At 33.0% G+C, this 21,762-nt stretch overlaps 1 protein-coding gene across 1 annotated transcript in view; it reads right to left on the bottom strand.

The window, feature by feature from the left end:
• ADAM32 (ADAM metallopeptidase domain 32) overlaps positions 1-21,762 on the bottom strand; it is a 190,698-nt gene that overhangs the window by 71,820 nt on the left and 97,116 nt on the right. Inside the window, exons 14-15 of the mRNA XM_041751039.1 lie at positions 20,932-21,024; positions 19,267-19,462 (exon numbers count right to left, since the gene is read on the bottom strand). Coding sequence (XP_041606973.1) covers positions 19,267-19,462; positions 20,932-21,024 — 289 coding nt within the window. The remainder of the gene's footprint in view (positions 1-19,266; positions 19,463-20,931; positions 21,025-21,762) is intronic.

Raw genomic sequence — 21,762 nt, 5'->3', positions numbered from 1 at the left:
AAGTCTATGGATGAATGCCAAATTATTGTTGTTGAGGGGGGAAACAGTGAGGGATGTGTTATCAAATATTTAATGAAGAAATAATATTCTCAGAAAATAGAAGGGAATCGGGCACCTGGGTGTCTCAATGGCTTAAGCATCAACTGTTGGTTTTGGCTCAGGTCATGATCTCTGGGTCCTGCAATGGAGCCCCACATCAGGCTCCGTGCTCAGCACAGAGTCCACTTGTCCCTCTCCCTCCCCTGCTGCTCCTCCCCTCACTCACACATTCTCTCTCTCTCACATACATAAATAAAATCTTTAAGGAAAAAACAAAAATAGAAGAGAACATTTTATACTCATCTTAAGTATAACATAATTCTCACACTAAAATCTGACAAAAACATTTACAAAAAAGATTATAACTAATATACCTCAACAAGCAAAAGTCTTTAGTAAAATGAATCAGATCCAGAATACAAAAAATAATATATAATAAATAGGTTTTATTCCAGAAATGGTATTTTTACCACCTGCAAAATCAATAAATATAATCTGCCATATTAGCAGATTATTAGAAAATATAGTCATCTCAAAAATATGAAAAAAGTATTTGAAAAAATTGAACATTTATGGAACAACTAGAAATAGAAGGGAATTACCTCAACCTTATAAAGAACATTCAGGAAAAACTTATGGCTAATATCATATAAGTAACATTATACTTATTAAGTAAGTATAATATTGAATGCTTTCCATCTAAAATCACAAAAACACATGGATTTTTTTATTATTCCTTACTTTTATTCAACATTGACACTATACAGTGGAATGAGGAAAGAAAAAGAAGTATACGGTATACATGCTGAAAAATTTTTTTTTTAAATTTTTATTTATTTATGATAGGCACACAGTGAGAGAGAGAGAGAGAGAGGCAGAGACATAGTCAGAGGGAGAAGCAGGCTCCATGCACCGGGAGCCTGACGTGAGATTCGATCCCGGGTCTCCAGGATCGCGCCCCAGGCCAAAGGCAGGCGCTAAACCGCTGCGCCACCCAGGGATCCCTGAAAAATTTTTTAAAAAGACATTATTTTCAGAAGATGTGTGTGTGTGTGTGTGTGTGTGCGTGCGCATGTGCATAAAATCCAAGGAAGTCAACAAAAACCACCAGAAGAACTAGTAATCTAGATACTGCAGACCATTAACAAATTCCAATGATCTCCGTGAAAGGTAACTTTTTAGACAGAAAATATACAATCATTATGCTTCTAGCAGTAAGTTTCATATCTTCTTGGTTCATCATTGTCAGCATTTGTACAGAGAATAACTGAAATCCCTGAACATTTGTTTAGTTACCAGGCACATATACACAATGTGCTGCTAAATTTTTCTTATGATGACTCATTCTGAGCAAGTACTCTGAATTCTTATTATGTAACATTTTTCTCGTCTAACAATTCTATACCTTTATCAGTACAGTTCTATGTTCTCTGGTATCCAGTTAGAATAAGACTTCTCTATATCTAGTAGGCATCATTTTATTTCACTACTCAAATCACAGATAAAATATCAAGGTACAAAAAGAAATAAATTATATTTCTACTTATTAGCAACAAACAGCTGGAAAACCAAGTATCATAAAAATAACACTTTTTACAATCGTGCTAAAACCCAAAATATAGTTAGGAAAAATATAAAATAAAGGTATAAAAAACATGTTCACTAGAAACTAAAAAAACACTTCTTAAAAAGCATATTCATGGTTTGTAAAACACTACATTGTTGTCAATCCAGAATTCATCTATAAATTCAATACAATCTCAATTAAAATCCAAGTTGGCAACTTTTTTTAGAAATTAGCAAGAATTTTTTTATAATTAGCAATTAATGTTAAAGTTTAAATGGAGATGAAAAGGACTCAGAAAATCCAAAGCAATATTGAAAAAAATAAACAAAGTTGAATAATTTACATTACCTGATTTTAAGGCTTACAATAAGCTATGGTAATCAAAAGCATAGGGATATAGACAAATAGATAAATGAAGCAGAAGAGAATCCAGAAATGGAACTATCTTACATTATCAATTGATTTTTAACAAAGATATCAAATCAACTGAATGAGAAAATCTTTTCAAGAAATGATGATAGTATGGGGGGAAATTAATCTCAATCCTATCTCACACCATATACAAAAAATCAATTCAATTTAAAAGAAAAGTTAAATCAAAACATTTTAGTGAAAAAATAGAAAAATAATGTGCATGACCCTGGAGTAGGCACAATTTTTTAAAATAAGTATAAAAGAAAAATATTTGATAAACTGATCGTCAGAATTAAGATTTTCTTATCAAATATCACCATGAAAAAGTGAAGGGGGAAGCCTCATACTGGGAAAATATTCATAATGTTTATATTTTAATATGTTCTCGTTCTTTAATATTTCTTTAATATGTTCTTCAGTCATTTCAGTGACTAAAATTAAGAAGACTAACAGCACAGAATGTCACCAAGGAGATGGAGTAACTAAAATTCTTATGTGGCTAATAGAGTACAATGTAGTACAACAGCTTTAGAAAACTGCACAGGTTTCTAATAAAATTAAATATACAGCTGCTCTAAGACAGCAGTTTCTTCCCTAAATCTTTATTCAAACAGAAATATGTATTTTAAAAAGATTTATATATAAAGGTTCATAGCACTGTTATTCATGACAGAAAAAAATGGAAATAATACAAATGTCCACATACATGAGAATATAAAACTATTTTTGGTACACTCACACAATTAAATACTATTTAATTTATTAAATACTATATAATTTATATATAATACTATATATATAATATACTATATATAATTTATATAATAAATTTAGCATATATTAATATAATTATATATAATATATAATATAAATATTATATATTAATATAATAATATAATATATAATAATTTAAATATAATACTATATATAATACTATATACTATATTTATAATACTATATAATACTATATAATTTATATATTTATTATATAAAGTTCAATAACAGGTAAAAATAATCTATGATAATGGGAAAGATAACAAGTGTTGTATTCAAGTGATCAGCTAAAAAGAGGTACAAAGAAACATACTGAGTAGATGGAAAATTTCTGCCTTTTAATTAATTAGGGTAAAGATTATATGAATATGTGCATCTTTCAACTCATTAAAATATACACTTAAGATCTATTAAGTTCTCTCTACATGAAAAAGATAAAAAGATAAATCCATATCCAAATCTGTCTATATTCTAGTGAGAACAAATTTCTACCCTCTAAATATCTAGAAGGATCTAATGTCATCATACTGGCACAGTGGCTGGCCAGTCTGTCAAGGCATTGTGCTTTATCAGAAGCTGACTTCTGTCTCATTACTGTTTACCGGTTGTTAACTTAGCAACAAAGATACTCAGATCATCTCGATTAGGGAAGTTCCTATTTTTGAAACTATTCACTGTCTCTATCCCTGTAGCCATGAATTCTATGTATGCGGGTTCACTATGAAAGATAGGGTATCTGGAGAAAGAGACTGACTAACATCCACAAGACAGATTACCTTGTTAATATTATTGTTGAGAGCCTTCTCTATGTGTAATGCCCTTTGGTGAGCTTTACATGCTTATTCTGAGAAGCACAACCACATATAACTTCTCTAGAACTCCCTGTCACCAATTTTTCAATCTTATTTTTCCAATTCCTAATTAATTGCACATCATTAGCTACTGTCAAATATCAAGATTAATGGAACTGTACCTCTGGACATCTCTTTTCAGACAAAGTAGAAAACCAGACATACTGCCTAGAATTCTGCACAATAAGAGAATTTTCCTAGAAATTCTAGATTTTCTAGAATCTAAAAAAATTCTAGATTTTCTAGAGAAAGTTTCCTAGATTGCTGGTTTTTAGACACTCCTGATTGTAATAACCAGAAAGCACCTATTTCCAATTGATGTCAAAATACTGGACAGAACCATCTGTATCAGACCTCAGTTTTTTCTCCTTCTGGCAACTGGTTATAGGAAACTCCTGTTAAAGCCATACATATGCACTGAGGAAGGGTTAGAGATGCAGCTGGTGGTAGGTGGCATAAGACATAACCACTTGTTCATATAACTTGTTTTTATCTTTATCATTGGTGTTTTGCACATCTTCCTAGTTTTGTATATCATGCAGTATTGTATTCATGGTGGGCAGCTCAGTTTCATAATTTAGGGTGAACTGAGATTCATTTGCCCTCCTTAGACATGATATACTTTCTCCAGATTGCCACAATCTCTGCAATTCCATTATGCGTCCTTGACACAGACTTCAAGAATCAGTTTCCCGGGATCCCTGGGTGGCGCAGCGGTTTGGCGCCTGCCTTTGGCCCAGGGCGCGATCCTGGAGACCCGGGATCGAATCCCACATCAGGCTCCCGGCGCATGGAGCCTGCTTCTCCCTCCGCCTGTGTCTCTGCCTCTCTCTTTCTCTCTGTATGACTATCATAAATAAATAAAATTAAAAAAAAAAAAAGAATCAGTTTCCCTTTACGCCATGCTGGCACTATTTGTTTTTTTCTTTCACAATAAATAACTTTCATAACTCATGTACCTACCTAAAATATTCTTACATCCTACTTCTTGCTAGAAGAAACCAACACCTACCAGAAAGAAGAAAAAATGCCATATATTACATTTCCCAATTCCTTTTTGCAACCAGATCATGGGCATGTGGCATAATCATGGCCAGTGGAACCTGAGGAAAATTCTGCTGGGGACTTCTGGAAAAGACTGTTCTTTCTTGAAAAAGAGATAGGTAGAAATATATAAGCCCATTTTCCCTATCATTGACCTTCTCCCAGCCCAGTTACATACAACAGACAGATTTGAAACATTTCTCCACAAAGTGGCTAAAGTCCAACTTGGAATAACAGAATGAGATTCATCAGTATCTTTCACCATTAACCATGTTCATTTATTAATAACAAGGATGAGTCCCATCTTTACATAGCCAATAGAAGAAAAATACCACCTGGACATCATGAAGGAAAAAATCAAGAGAATGATGGGGAAGACAGTCTGGAGACTTGACAATGATGAAATTCAATGATCCAGCTCTAAAAAGTATCTCTTGTCTTTTTCATTATGTCTACAAAACAAACCTATCATTTAATCCCCTTTTCTTCAGGCATTCTATTAATATGGATAAAATTTGCTGTTACAATATTCAAGTCCTCACCATACAGCCAGATATGTGAGCTGCTTATAAAAGCAAAATACAGTTGTAAAACAAGCCTTTGCTATTCATTTATTCAACAAAATTGATTGAGCAACTATTTTGTGCCATATTCTATGTGTCGGAGATAAAGCAATGGACATAAGATATATGTTACTGTTTACTAGTAACTAGTGAGGGAGATAGACAATAAATGAGTCATGTGATGATAAGTGTCATGGAGAAAGTTAAACAAGACAATTGAGAATTTGAAAAAAGGGTCAAATCTTTATTTTCCTTCCTTGTATTGGTTGTAGGTTTTGTTTGTTGTTCTTTTTTTTTTTAAGATTTTATGCATTTATTTGAGAGAAAGAGAGTACAAGTAGGGGAAGCAGCAGAGGGACGAGTAGACTACCCACTGAGTGAGGAGCCCAATGCAAGGCTTGATCCCAGGACCTCAAGATCATGGCCTGAGCTGAAGTCAGATGTTTAATCAACTGTGCCACTCAGGTACTCTATGTTGTTTTCTTTTCTAGCTCGGTTAGGTGTAGGTTTCACGTACTTTTTAATTTTATTAAATTTTTAATTTTAATTCCAGAATAGTTAACATATAGTATTGTATTAGTTCCAGATGTACAATTTAGTGATTCAGCAATTCTAAGCATAATTACTCAGTGTTCATCATGATAAGTGTACTCTTAACCTCCTCCACCTATTTTACCCATCCCCTGCCCACTTTGCCTCTGATATGCTTTATTTTAAACAAGTACTCTCAGTTAAAGTAATTTTTTCTACACAAACATTTTTTACTTGAAGCATACTTCAGAATACATGAAGTTTATACATAAAATATTCTATCTAAGAAAAACAGAATACACATTTTTTTCAAGTACACACAGAAGAATCCTGGTTAAATCATGTTAAAAAGAAACAACTAATATTACAAAATTAAGAAGACTGAAATCATACTAAGTATATTTTCCAATCACAATGGTACAAAAACCTAAAAAGCAAAAATAAAACATAACTGGAAAACCTATAATGTAAATACTGAATATTAAGCAACACATTACTGGATAAGCAGTTGGTCAAATTAAAAAGGCAAATCAAAATACATCTCAATACAAAAGAAAAAGAAAACACAATATTTCAAAACATATGGGATGAAGCAAAAGATGTTAGAGTCAAATTTATGCTACAAATGCTTAGTCAGTGAAGTATAGGACTCTTGATTTTGGATCAAGTCATGATCTCAAAGTCCTGGAATTGAGCCCCAAGTTGGGTTCCAGACTCAGTGTGGAATCTGCTTCTCCCTCTGCCCCTCCCTCCACTCATGACCATGCCCTCTCTCACTCACTCAAATAATGTATAAAATCTTTTAAGACAAAAGTTTAAACAAACAACCTTATACCATAAGGATGTAGAAAAAGAAGAAACTTGGCTGAAATTTAGTAGAGGAAGGAAATAACAAAGAAAAATCAGAAATAAATAAAATAGAGACTAGAATACAGTAACATAACATTGAAAGTCATGACTAGTTTTTCCAAAAAGTAAACAAAATTGGCAATGCTTTAACTACCTTAACAACAACAACAAAAAAACACCTCGAAAGCCAAAATGAGAAATGGAAAAGTTAACAATACAACAGATAACCACAGAAATACATAATGTGATAGATTATTAGAAACAATTTATATACTAACAAATCAGATAACAAAAGAAAAAACAGGTAATTTTTATTTTTATTTTTTTTTAATTTTTATTTATTTATGATAGTCACAGAGAGAGAGAGAGAGGCAGAGACACAGGCAGAGGGAGAAGCAGGCTCCATGCACCGGGAGCCCGACGTGGGATTCGATCCCGGGTCTCCAGGATCGCGCCCTGGGCCAAAGGCAGGCGCCAAACCGCTGCACCACCCAGGGATCCCCGAAAAAACAGGTAATTTTTAAAAACACACAAGTTACAAAGACTGAATCATGAATCTTGAATCTAAGAAGCAGGAAATCTTCCTAAAACAATAATAAGAATGAAAGTTGAATTAGGAATCAAAACTCTCCCAGCACAGAAAAACCCAAGGCACATGGCTTCATTGGCAAACCCCCTTAAACATTAAAAAAAAAAAATTAATGACAATCTTTATTAAACTCCTACAAATAATGGAATAGAGGGAACACATTCAAAATCTGTGAGGCCAGTACTACTCTGATACCAAAGCAGGACTAAAACAATACAAGAACAAGGTTTACTTTGTCTGATATAACTATCACTATTCTAACTTTCTTTTGACATCCATTTTCATGATAAATGTTTCTCCATCCTCTTACTTTCAATCTGCAGGTGTCCTTAGGTCTAAACTGACTCTCCTGTAGGCAGCATATAGATGGGTCTTGCTTTTTTATCCATTCTGACATTCTATGTCTTTTGATTGGAGCATTTAGTCCATTTACGTTCAAAGTAATTACTGATAAATACATATTTATTGCCATTTTTTTCCTTGTTTAGTGGTTATTTTTGTAGTTTTTCTATGATCCTTTCTTCTTTTTCTCTTTTGTGGTTTGATTATTTTCTTCAGTAATATACTTGGAAGCCTTTGTCTTTATTTTTTGCATATCTATTAGTTTTTGATTTGTATATAACATCTGCCTATAGCAGTCTTTATTAAGTTAATGGTCACTTATGTTCAAACCCATTCTTTACTCCTCTCCCCGCCTCCATATGTTAAGTATATAGGGTCATACTTTACACTCTTTTATTTTATGAATCCCTTGACTGATTTTTTACAAAAACACTTTTTACTTCTTTTATGTTTTTGACTTTACACACTCTCATTCACACTCTTCTTTCCACTCAAAGAGTTCCTTTTAATATTTCTTGTAAGGCTGGTTTAGTGGTCATGAAATCCTTTAGATTTTGTTTGTCTCAGAAACTCTTTATATCTCCTTCAATTCTGAATGATAGCATTGCTGGATAGAGTATTCTTTTTCTTAAGATTTATTTATCTTAGAGGGGAGGGGCAAAAGGAGAGGGAGAGAGAGAATCTCAAGCAGACTCTCCCAGGGAGTAGAGTGCCCCTGGATAGAGTATTCTTGACTAGATTTTTCCCTATCAGCATCTTGATTATATCATGCCACTGGCTTGCAAAGTTTTTGCTGGAAAAAAAGGGCCTACAGTCTTACAAAGCTTCATATGTTACTGTTTTCTATTTTCTTGCTGCTTTTAACACTTCTTTATCACTACTTTTTGCCATTTTGGTTACTATGTGTCTTGCTGTGGACCTTCTGTCTTTGATTTTGTTGGTGGATCTTTGTGCCTCCTGTTTCTAGATAACTGTTTCCTTCCCCAGATAAGGGAAGTTTCAGCTATTATTTCTTGAAACGAGGAGCTGGTTCTTTGAAAAGATCAATAAAATTGATAAACCTCCAGCCAGACTCATTAAAGAAAGAGAGAGAAAGAGAGAGAGAAAACTAAAATAAACAAAATCACAAATGAAAAAGGAGAAATAACAGCTAACACCACAGAAATATAATTATGAGATTATGAAAAACTATATGCCAACAAGTAGACAGCCTAGAAGAAATGAATAAATTCCTAGAAATATACAACCTGCCAAAACTGAAGCAAGAATAGAAAATTTGAACAGACTGATAAACAAGCAGAAGATTGATTCAGTAATTTTAAAAAAACAACAACACAAAAATATAAACACCTTTTAACCAAATTCCAGGACAAGTGAGCTTCATAGGCAAATTCTACCAAATATTTAAAGAAGACTTTATATATTTCCTCAAACTATTCTAAAAATAGGAGGAAAATTTCAAAATTCATTCTTTGAGGCCAATATCACCTCAATACCAAAACCAGATAAAGTCACCATTGAAAAAGGAATTACAGTCCAATATGTCTGAAGAACACAGGTGCAAAAATCCTCAAGAAAACACTACCAAACTGAATCCAAAAATACACTGAAAAAATCATTCACTATAATTAAGTGGAATTTAGCCCCAGGATGCAAAAGTGGTTCCATATTCACAAAATCCATCAACATAATACATCACATCAATAAGAGAAAGAATAAAAATCATATGATCATTTCTATAGATGTAGAATCATTTGGAAAATGCAACATCCATTCATGATAAAAAATACTCCATAAAATAGGTTTAGAGGGATATACCTCAACATAATAAAAGCCATATATGAACACACAGTGAACATCATCCTCAATATGGAACAACAAGAATACCCACTCACCACTTTTATTCAACATGGCACTGGAAGACCTAGCCAAAACAATCAGATAACAAAAGAAATAAAAGGCATTTAAATTGGTAAGGAGGAAGTAAAATTTTCACTATTTTCAGATGACAATACTAGATCTAGAAAACCTGCAGGACTCCACTAAAAAATTACTAGAATTGCTAAATGAATTCAGCAAAGTTGCAGAATACAAAATAAATCTGTAGAAATCTGTTGAATTTCTATACACTAATAATGAAATAGCAGAAAGAGAAATTAAGAAAACAATCCCATTTACAATTGCATCAAAAATAATAAGATACTTAGAAATAAACCTAACTAAACAGGTGAAAGATCTGTACTCTGAAAACTATAAAACACTAATGAAATATATTGAAAACAGCAGAAAGAAAGACATTCCATGCACATGGACTGCAAGAATGAATATTATTAAAATGGCTATACTATCCAAAGCAATCTACACATTTGATGCGATCCCCATCAAAATACCAACAGCATTTTTCATAGACCTAGAACAAAAAATCCTAAAATTTGTATGGAACCACAAAAGATCCAAACAGCCAAAATAATCTTAAAATAGAAAAAAACAAAGCTGGAGGTATAACAATTCCATATTTCAGATTATATCACAAAGCTGCAGTAATCAAAACAGTATGGTACTAGCACAAAACAGACACATAAATCAAAAGAACAGAATAGGGAGCCCAGAAATAAACCCAAAATTACATGGTCAGATAACCTTTGATAAAACAGGAAAGAATATGTAATGAGGAAAAGACAAATGGTGTTTGGAATAATGAACAGCTACATGCAAAAGAATGAAACTGGACCTCTTTCTTATACCACATACAAAAATAAACTCAAAACAGATTAAAGACCTAAAATGCAAGAACTGAAGCCATAAAAATCCTCCAAGAGAGCTCAGGCAGTAATGTCTCTGACATCAGCTGTGGCAATATTTTTCTAGATATGTCACCAGAGGTAAGAGAAATAAAATAAAATATAAACTACTGGGACTACATCAAAATAAAAATCTTCTGCACAATGAAGGAAATAATCAACAAAACTAAAAGGCAACCTACTGAATGGGGGAAGGCATTTGCAAATATCTGATAAAGGGTTAGTATCCAAAATATATAAAGAACCTAACCAACTCAACACCCAAAAAAACCAAATAATCCAATATAAAAATGGGCAGAAGGCATAAACATATGTCTCCAAAAAAGACATGCAGAGGGCCAAGAGACACATGGAAAGATGCTCAGCATCACTCATCATGAGGGAAATGAAAATCAAAACTACAATGAGATAACACTTCACACCTGTCAGAAAGGCTAAACTTACCAACACGAGTTGGTGAGGACATGGAGAAAAAGGAACTCTTGTACACTGTTGATGGGAATGCAATCACTATGGAAAACTATATAAAGTTTCCTGAAAGGGGCACCTGGGTGCCTCAGTGGTTGAGCATCTGCCTTTGGCTCAGGTCATGATCCCAGGGTCCTGGAATTGAGTCCCACATCAGGATCCCTGCAGGGACCCTGCTTCTCCATCTGTCTTTGCCTCTCTCTCTCTCTCTCATGAATAAATAAATTAAATAAATTTTTTAAAGATTCCTGAAAAAGTTAAAATAGAACTACCTTAGGATCCAGCAATCACACTATTGGGTATCTACCCAAATAATACAAAAACACTAATTTAAAAGCATACATGCACCCTTATGTTTATAGCAGCATTATTTACAATAGCCAAGATATGGAACCATCCCAAGTGTCATCAATTGATAAAGAAGTATAAAATTCAGCCATAAAAAAAGAATGAATCTTGCCATTTGCACAGCATAGATAAAGCAAGTTATTATAATGTTATAACTCAGTCAGAAAAAGACATATTCTATATAATTTCACTTATATGGAATTTAAGAAACAAAACAAATGAGCAAAGGGAAACAGAATGGAGAGGCAAGTCAAGAAACAGCTTCTTAATTATAGAGAACAAACTGGTGGTTACTATAGGGGAGGTGACTAGAGGAATGGGTGAAATAGGTGAGGGGAATTAAGTAGTGCATTTGTCATGATGAGCACTGGGTGATGTATGGAATTGTTTAATCACTGTATTGTACACCTGAAACTAATATAACACTGTATGTTAACTACACTAAAATTAAATAGTAAAAGTAAAAACGAAAATAAGCATAAAACAAAAATGCAATAGAGAACTTCAACAACAGAATCAAGCAAACAGAAGAAATAGTAGGCAAATTTGAAGAGACATATCCAGACTGGGGGGGGGGGGAGTGATGAAAAAGAGTGAAAGTCCACAGGATTATAAAACATCTACATATGATCAATATATGCATTTTTACAGCCACTTTAAAAAAATAAGCAGAAAGCTTATTTAGGGAAATGATAGCTGAAAAACTACAAAATCTTGGAAAACAAATAGATATCTAGGTTCCCAAAAGTCAAAGCATCCAAAATAGAATCAACCAGGATAAAACTAAGCAGATTCATATTATTATCAAATTATCAAAAGTCAAAGAAAAAGATAATTTGAAAGGAGACAGAGAAAAGTGACTACTTATATACAATGGAACCCACACAAAACTATGAGTGGATTTTTTATGAGTGGTTTTTCAGCAGAAACCTTGTAGACTAGGGTGGAGTGGATGATATGGTTAAAGTTCCAAAAACATCTGCCATCCAAGAACACTATATCCAGAAAAATTGCCTTTTAAAAATAAAGTCTTTCTCAGACAAACACAAAGTGAGTTCATCACAACTAAACCTGCCTTCAAGAGATGCTAAAGGGAGTTAAAATGAAAACACACTAAGCAGCAATGCAAAAAAAAAAAAAATGTAAATCTCAATGGTAAAGCTAAATATATGAACAACTATAGAATAATATAAAGCTGTGATGATGATACATAAATCACTTTTAAACTAATATACAATATAAACAGAAGCAATTCTGACCTAAAAGAGTATAAAGTGTGTGTAGGGGGAGTAAAAGTATAGATTTCTTTTGGACACAATTGAAGTTAGCTGTTATCAACTTAAATGGTTACAAATATGTTATTTTATACAAACCTTGAGCTGATGACAAAGAAAAAATCTGTAACAGATACACCAAACATAGGAAAGAATCAAAGTTACTACCCAAAACTCATTGAATTACAAGGGGCAACAATGACAGAGACAATACAATTGCAAAACAGACAGAGCACAATAAACAAATGGCAATTGTTAAGTCCTCACCTACTAATAATGAATTTAAAACTAAATGGATTAAATTCCCCACTCAAAGGGCATAGACTGGCTGAATGGATTAGCCTCAAGGCCCATCTGGAACTAGCCCCTCCACTATGCATCTGCAGACAAATGGCCCAGACACTGTCATCAACCTCTAATGCAGTGTGTATGCCTGGGCAAGAGGGTGCAGCTATAGTAGAGTATGCCAATAGCCAGTGACATAACAGATTCTAGTGAGCCCATAATTGGCTTGCTGCTTGCTCTGGCCTCCATCACTCTAAGTTTGTATCCTACCCCTACACAGGCACCTGGAACAAACCTCTGCAGCCAAGTGTGTGCCAATGTCAATGCCATGGACCCCAATGCCCTAAGTCAGAGACCTTACACCCTGGGAAGCCAATGCCACCAATACATGCCCAAACTGGGTGCACTGCACCACCAGACCAGATCAGACCCAGAGTCACCACCTACTTCAGAGTGCCCCCTCTCATAGATGAAGGTCTTCCCTTACCAAAGTCAGTCCATAAAGTCTGGAAGAGGTGACTGCTTCTTCAAATGAGTAGATAACTACACATGGCTACAGGGATCATGAAGAAGCAAGGAAACATGATGTCACTGAAAGAACACAGTAAACCTCCAGTAAATAGTTTCACACAAATAGGAGATCCAGGAATTGTCTGCCAAATAATCCAAAATAATTATTCTAAAGATGCTCAGAGAGCTACAAGAGAACGTAATACAGATAAACAATTTAATAAAATAAAAAAAATACAAGAACAAAATGAGATGTTCAACAAATAGAAGACATAAAAAGAACCAAATAGAAATTTGGAGCTGAATAATCCAATAACTAAACTGAAGAATTCAATATACTAGTTCAACAGTAAAACTGACCAAGCAGAAGAATCAGTGAGCTAGGAGACAGAGCAATTGAAATTATCCAATCAGAGAAACTATTGGAGAAAGAATGAAAGGGAATAAAGAAGGCTATGTGACTTATTGTACACCTTTGAGAGAAATAATGTATGCATCATTGGAGTCCCAGAGTAGAAGGCTTACTTAAAGAAATAATGGCTGAAAACATCTCAAATCTGGGGGCAGTTTGGATGTTCAAGTTTGTAAAGTTAATAGATCACCTCAAAATTTCAATTCAAAATGATCTTCTCCAAGGTAAGAATAAAAAGACACATTATAATAAAACTAAAATCAATGACAAAAGAAAGTGGTAAAAGAAATATAGTGTTTCATAAAAGGGGAACCCCCCCCATAAGGCTGTCAGTAGATTTCTCAGCAAAGATCTTGCAAGCCAGGGGACAATGGAACGATATAGTCAAAGTTCTGAAAGAAAGAAACTGGTAACCAAGAATACATTACCCAGCAAAGTTGTCCTTCAGAAATTAAGGTACAATAAAGACTTTCCCTAATAAACAAAATCTAAGGGAACTGATCAACACTAAATCTGCCTTAGAAGAAATGCTAAGAGGAGTTCATCAGGCTGAAATGAAAAAAGCTAATCAGTAACATGAACACAAACGAAAATATGACACTCTTGTGAAGGAAAGGATATAGTAAATTCTTAACACTCTAAAACTGTTATATGGTGATGTGTTAACTCTAGTATAAAGGTTAAAGGAAAAAGTATTAAAAATAGCAATAGTTACAGTAATTTCTTAGCGGATATATACTACAAAAAGATGTAATTATGACATCAAAAACATAAGGGGGGGGATCCCTGGGTGGCGCAGCGGTTTGGCGCCTGCCTTTGGCCCAGGGCGCGATCCTGGAGACCCGGGATCGAGTCCCACATCGGGCTCCCGGCGCATGGAGCCTGCTTCTCCCTCTGCCTGTGTCTCTACCCCTCTCTCTTTATGAAAAAAAAAAAAAAAAAAAAAAAAAAAAAAAAAAAAACATAAGGGGAGAAATGGGAAGGGTTTTGAAATAAAATATATTATTATTGGCATAAAATAACTGGTATACATATATTTTATGTAAGTCTTATGGTAATCATAAAAACCTGCAGTAGATTCACAAAAAATAATAAATAAAAGGGAATCAAAAGTATACCACTATGAAAAATGATAAATTTACAAAGGAAGGCAGAAAGAGAGGAAGAAACAAGGAAACTATATAACAGAAAGTTGGAATTAGTAAGTCCTTGCCTATCCATCATCACTCTAGATGCAAATGAATTGAATTCCCTAATCAAAAGCTTCATGTGCTTTTCATGTGCATTCATTAGTGCTTCATGAATGGGTAGAAAAACAGACCCAAGTATATGCTGCCTATAAGAATCACTTCAGCTATAACTACATACATAAGCAAATGTAAAGGAATGGAATAAGATTTTCCATGCAAGTGGAAAACAAGAAAGTGGGGATAGCTATATATCAGACAAAATGGACTTTAAGCTGAATGGCAACAAAAGGGGAATAAAATATCATTATATAATGATAAGGCAGTCAATTCATCAAGAAGATATGATGATCATAAATATATATGTACCCAACACTGGAGTACCTATATATCATATGCAAATACTAACAAAGAGAGAGAAATAGGCAACAATACAATAATACAGTGGGACTTAAATATTCCACTTTCTACAATGGATAGATATCTAGACAGAAAATCAACAATGAAAAGCTGGACTTTTCACCAAATGGAAATAACAGACACATACAGAATATTCCATTTAGCAGCAGTAGAATACATATTCTTCTCAAGTGTGCATGGAACATTCTCCATGATAAATCCAATGATAAGTCATAAAACAAGTCAGGACATTTCAGAAGACTGAAATCATACAAAGTATCTTTTCCAAAAACAATGGGATGGAACTAAAATTAATAATAGAAGGAAATCTGGACAACTCACCAATATGTGGAAATTAGAAAACATGCTCTGAAACAACCAGTGGGCCAAAAAAGAAAGCAAAGATGAAATAAAAAAAAATCCTGAAACAAATGAAAATGGAAGAACAACATATCAAAATCTATGCGATTCTGCAAAGCAGTTAAGAGGGAAGTTTATAGCAATAAACATGTCCCTATAAGAAAAAAAAGAAAGGTCTCAAATAAATAACCTAATTGTATACCTCAAGGAAAAAGAAAACAAAAGAACAAACAGGCCCCCAGATTATAAGATGGAAAGAAATAAAGAACAGAGTAGAAATAAATAGGGATAAGAAGAAGAATAAAAAGATTAACTGTGTAAGAGTTGGTTTCTTGAAAAGACATACAAAATTGACAAATATTTAACTAGACTAAGAAAAAAAGAAGACCCAAATACATAAATTAAAGAAGAGACACTATAACTAATAACATAAACATACAAAGTATCATCAGCAACTTATATGAACAATTATATGCTTGACAAATTGGACAATCTAGAAAAAATGGGTAAACTCCTAGAAACATATAATCAATCAATACTAAGTCATGAGAAAATACAAAGTCAGAATAAATAGATAGTAATGAGATAGAATCAACAATCAAAAACCTCCCAACACAGAAAAGGCCAAACCAGATAATACCCCTGGTGATGGTATCCCTGGCCAAACACTTAAAGAAGAATTAATGTCAATCATTCCCAAACTCTTCCAAAAACTGAAGAGAAGAGAATATTTCCAAATTCATCTTATGAGGTCATCTTTATCTTGATATCAAAACCAAATAAGAACACTACAAGAGAAAGCTACAGACCAACAGCTCTAATGAATACAGAAGTAAAAATTCTCAATAAAATACTGCAAAATTAAAAGAACCGAACACCATAATCAAATGGTATTCATCTCTGGAATGTAAGGATAGTTCAACATATGAAAATCAATAACTGTGATATACCACATTAATAGAATGAAAGACATAAGATCCTCCCAGTAAATACAGAAAAAGCATTTGACAAAATACAACATTCTTTCATGATAAAAATAATCAGCAAATTGAGTATAGAAGGAACATAACTTAATACAATAAAGGCCACATATAATAAATCCATAGCCACCATCATACTCAATTGTGAAAGGCTGAAAGCTTTTCCTCTAAGATGAGGAATCGCACCACTCTTATTCAACATAGTACTAGGAGTTGTAGTGAGAGCTATCAGGGAAGAAAAATAATAAAAGACATCCAAATTGTAAAGGGAGAAGTAAAACTGTCTTGCAGAAAATATAATTTTATATAGAGAGTCCTAATGACCCAACCAAAAAGGTGTGTTAGAACTATTAAATTCAGTACCTCTGTAGAATACAAAATCAACACAGAAATCATTTGAATTTCTATACACTAACAAAGAAACAGCTGAAAAAGAAAGATAACAGTACTATTCTCATTGGCATCAAAATCAATAAAATACTTAAGAATACATTTAACCAAGTAAGTGAAAGATCCATACCCTGAAAATTACAAGGCTTGTTTCTGTCAGCATTATTCACAGTAAGCAAGATATGAAGATATGGGAACAGTCTACGTGTCTGTCAATGGATGGATGGGTAAAGAAAATGCAGTATTTACATAAAATGACATTTTATTCAGTCTTGAGGAAGAAGGAAATCTTCCTATTTGTGCCAACATGGATAAATTTGTGGGCACTATGACAAGTGAAATAAGCTAGATAAGGAAAGAAAAAATGCTCTATAATATTGCTTATATGTGAAATCACCTTAAAAAGCTGAACTCATAGAAACAAAGAGTGGCCTGTGATTACCACAGGCTAGGAGGTGAGGGAAAGGGAGAGATGTCTGTCAAAGGGTACCAATTTCTTCTTATAAGATGAGTTAAGTTCGGGGATCTAATGTACAATATGATGTTTATACTTAATAATACTGTATTACTTACTTGAAACTTACCAGGAAAGAAGATTTTAAATGTTCTCACCACAAAAAGAAATGGTACTTATGTGACATGATGAAGCTTTTAGCTAACATATGGTGGTAATCATTTTGCAATAGATAAGCACAACAAATCAACATGTCATATACCTTAAAATGACACAATGTTATAGGTCAATTATATCTCTATAAAGCTGCAGGGGGCAATAAGGGTTGGAATACACTTAAAGACCTGAAAGTGTAAAACTACTAGAAGAAAACAGGGGAAAAGTTCTTGAAGTTGGTCTGGGAAATAATATTTTAGATATGACACAAGAGCCCAGGCAACAAAAGCAAAAATAGACAAGTGGGACTACATAAAAAAACGTCTTTTTAAAAAAAATTATTTTTAGAGACAGAGAGCAAGGGAGGAGGGGCAGAGGGAGAGAACCTTTCAAGCTTACTCCCCACTGAGCAGGGAAGCCAACATGGGGCTGAGTCCCACAACTCATGACAAACACAAAATGAGTTCATCACAACTAAACCTGCCTTCAAGAGATGCTAAAGGGAGTTAAAATGAAAACACACTAAGCAGCAATGCAAAAAAAAAAATGTAAATCTCAATGGTAAAGCTAAATATATGAACAACTATAGAATAATATAAAGCTGTGATGATGATACATAAATCACTTTTAAACTAATATACAATATAAACAGAAGCAATTCTGACCTAAAAGAGTATAAAGTGTGTGTAGGGGGGGTAAAAGTATAGATTTCTTTTGTGTGAGAAACACATTCTTATCATGACCTGGCCAAAACCAAGAGCCAGACACTCAACCGACTGATCCACCCAGGCACCCCAAAACTAAAAAAATTCTTAATAAAGGAAACAATCAAGAGGAAAAATGAGATCTATAGGAGAAATATTTGTAAACCATGTATCTGATTAGATACAAAATATCTAATAAGTCATATAACTCAATAGCAAAAACAAATAATGAGATTTAAAAATAGCTAAAACTCTGAATAGACATTTCTCAAAAGAAGACATACAAATGACCATCAGATAGATATATGAAATGGTGCTCAACATCACTAATCATCAGAAAAATGCAAATCAAAACCAAAACTTATACCTTTTAGGATAGCTATTATCAAAAGGTTAAAAAATAACAAGTGCTAACAAGGGTTTGGAGAAAGGGGAACCTTTGTACACTGTTGTTGGGAATGAACTTGGTATAGCCATTATGGAAAACTATATAGACTCCTCAAAAAATAAAAATGAACTATATTATAATCAAGCAATTTCATTTCTTGGTATATATATATGTAACTAATACATTAATTACCTTGATTGTGGCAATTATTTCACAAAACATCAAAACATCAATTCATACACCTTAAATATGTATCTTTCTAAGTCAGTTATACCTTAACAAAGTTTGAAAAAATAAAAATATAGATGTGAAACAGAATAAAGAATTTAAATATATAGCTAGAATTTAAATTACACATATATATGTCCCTACACACATATATACATACAGATGTTGAACAGAATAAATATTTGGATAAAATTTAAGTTACACATACATACATATGTACATATATATACACATACATATAATTATATACATAAATATAATTTGCATATATATAATTATACATGTAATTGCCAATTGTCTTGGTAATGTTAATAAAAATATAAAGAGCCAACTATGTAGATGTTACAAAACAATATTACCTTTTCCAAATATGATCTCACAACGTGCATCTGTATCTTGGCAGCCTCCATCATAACACATATATTGGTTTTTACATGTACGTCCATTGTGTATAGTCACATCAACTGGACATTCTGATGAGCTTCCATTACAAAACTCAGCAATATCACATTCATGATGTCTTGCTCCCCTACATTGAACACCTGATCTTTCAATCTAATAGAAATTAAAAATAAAAAATAAAGCATTACATTTAAGATTGTTTCTCAATATTCATTTCAAAATTATTCTATTTATAGTTTGATGATCTATTTATTCATTAATGTCTATTAGTACCTTCTTTGTATAAAGCATTATGCTAATCATATTGAAAAAAAATTGAATGTTATCAACTACAACAGGAAATAAGCACATGCACAAGGAAAAGTATAACACAAATATGATGTGAAGATAACCAAAATTCTGTTTGTTTTTCAGTGCAAGGGAGAAAAAAATCACTTTTAGCTTGGGATAATTATTTCTTGGGTGAAAATAGTGTAACTTAGACAATTTGCAAATAAAATATACTTATTCAAAGCAGTTTGTGAATATGGAATATTTGTAATTCTATGACAAATATGATACAGAATAACTGAAAATTAACAGAGGAAAACAAAAGGTAAAGAGGCAGTTCTTAGAGAAGAAACTCAATCATGATCATTCTCCTGAATTACCCTGTAGTTAATTAACACTTTCATATAAAGACTTCAGGTATCTATCTCATACTTCTTTGCAATTTTTATTTTATTTATTTATTCATAAGAGACACACAGAGAGAGGCAGAGACACAGGCACGGGGAGAAGCAGGCTCCCCATGGGGAGCCTGACACAGGACTCAAACTCAGGACCCCAGGATCATGCCTTGAGCCAAAGGCAGAGGCTCAACCACTGAGTCACCCAGGTGTCCCTCTATCTCATACTTCTTAATTGATGACTTCCAGTTGGCAATAAAAAGATCACAGAGGTAAGAATGTAACAACATGGTAAGATTCTAGAAAAAAAAATAACAAAACTGCACCAGTCAAGGATAGTCAAGAACCCAGAACCCATGGTAGGTAGTTCAATAAAAGGATTCTCATATGACAAATATGTTACAAATATATTGCAGGAGCTGAAAAGGAAAATAGTGGATAAGAGTCAACGTCTTCAACATATAAACTAGCATGTGATCTTTCAATCATACGATCTTTGAATAAATAATAAGTTTGTAGTTTAAACTTTGTGCTACTGTAGCCTACTTCTAATGAGTTTCATTATTTATACATTTATGAGAAACTGCCATGTTACTTACAGATACCTATCACAGCTAGTAATAATATTTTATTATAAAAATATAAATATTGGATAAAGTAAATAAAACCCTTTTAATGGAGATCTTCTGTATTGAATAATTGTATAATAGCTCTCAATCAAGGCTTAAGAACAACAGCATCAAGTTAGAATAACAGCATAAGAAGAAAACCTAAACATCCAGTTAAGGTTCACAGAATCATTTTTTAAGTTTTAATTTAAATTACAGTTAGTTAACATAGAGTATAGTATTAGTTTTGGAAAGTTCATTTATTTTTACTTACAGCTACAGGTCTAAGTGTTTTAAAATATCTAAGACATGATTCATTATATACTTAGAAGATAATAAATCTTACCTGACAGTTAGTGCAGCATAGTCCTGCATCACATTGTGATCCTGGCTTCAGCGTACAAGTTCGAAAATTACAACAGCTAACAGCTCCACATTGCTATGAGTTAATGGAATGCACAAGTAAAAATACATCATGATAATAACATAAACTTTGGCAGGAATTATTTTTGCTGGGCTTATTTTTTGAGTTTTGGAGGAGAATATGAATGCTATCAATATTTATAGTTCTGTATCTCTAGACAATTAAAATACTAAAATAAGACTTTTACTCAAAACAGAGTAACTGGTACCAAGCAACTCTTACACAATTAGAAAACTATGAAAAATGTATGAAACAACTTTTTTTTAGAAATTAGAGAATAATATGAGAGAGCAGAATAGTGGTTAATTAGTTCCTGGAGAGTGGGGGAAAAAGAGGATACACTATTCAAAAGATACAAATTTTTATTTAAGAATGAATTAATTTTCAGGATCCACTGTACAGCCTGATGACTATAATTAACAATACTGTACTCTATAGTTGAAATGTGCTAAGAGGATAAAGTGTTCTCACTACATTAAAAAAAAAAAGGTAACTATGAAGAGAGGGATATGTTAGTTTGATTGTAGTAATATTTCAGGAGGTATACATATATCAAAAAATCATGTTGAACACCTTAAAAGCATACTATTTTAATTTGTCAGTCATACTTCAATAATGCCAGGGAGGAAAGGGTGTGTAGAGTTTAGGCCTGCTGCAAAGTTAGAATGTCCCCAACACTTCCCTGACTACTTACACTCAACACAAGTTCAATGGATTTCCAAAACCACTCTAAGGTTTGGTAATTTACTAGAA

The sequence above is a fragment of the Vulpes lagopus genome, chromosome 4 (genome assembly GCF_018345385.1).
Source record: "Vulpes lagopus strain Blue_001 chromosome 4, ASM1834538v1, whole genome shotgun sequence".
Classification (NCBI taxonomy): domain Eukaryota; kingdom Metazoa; phylum Chordata; class Mammalia; order Carnivora; family Canidae; genus Vulpes; species Vulpes lagopus.
The sequence above is the reverse complement of the archived record's forward strand: the minus strand, read 5'-3'. Positions and strand labels throughout refer to the sequence as shown.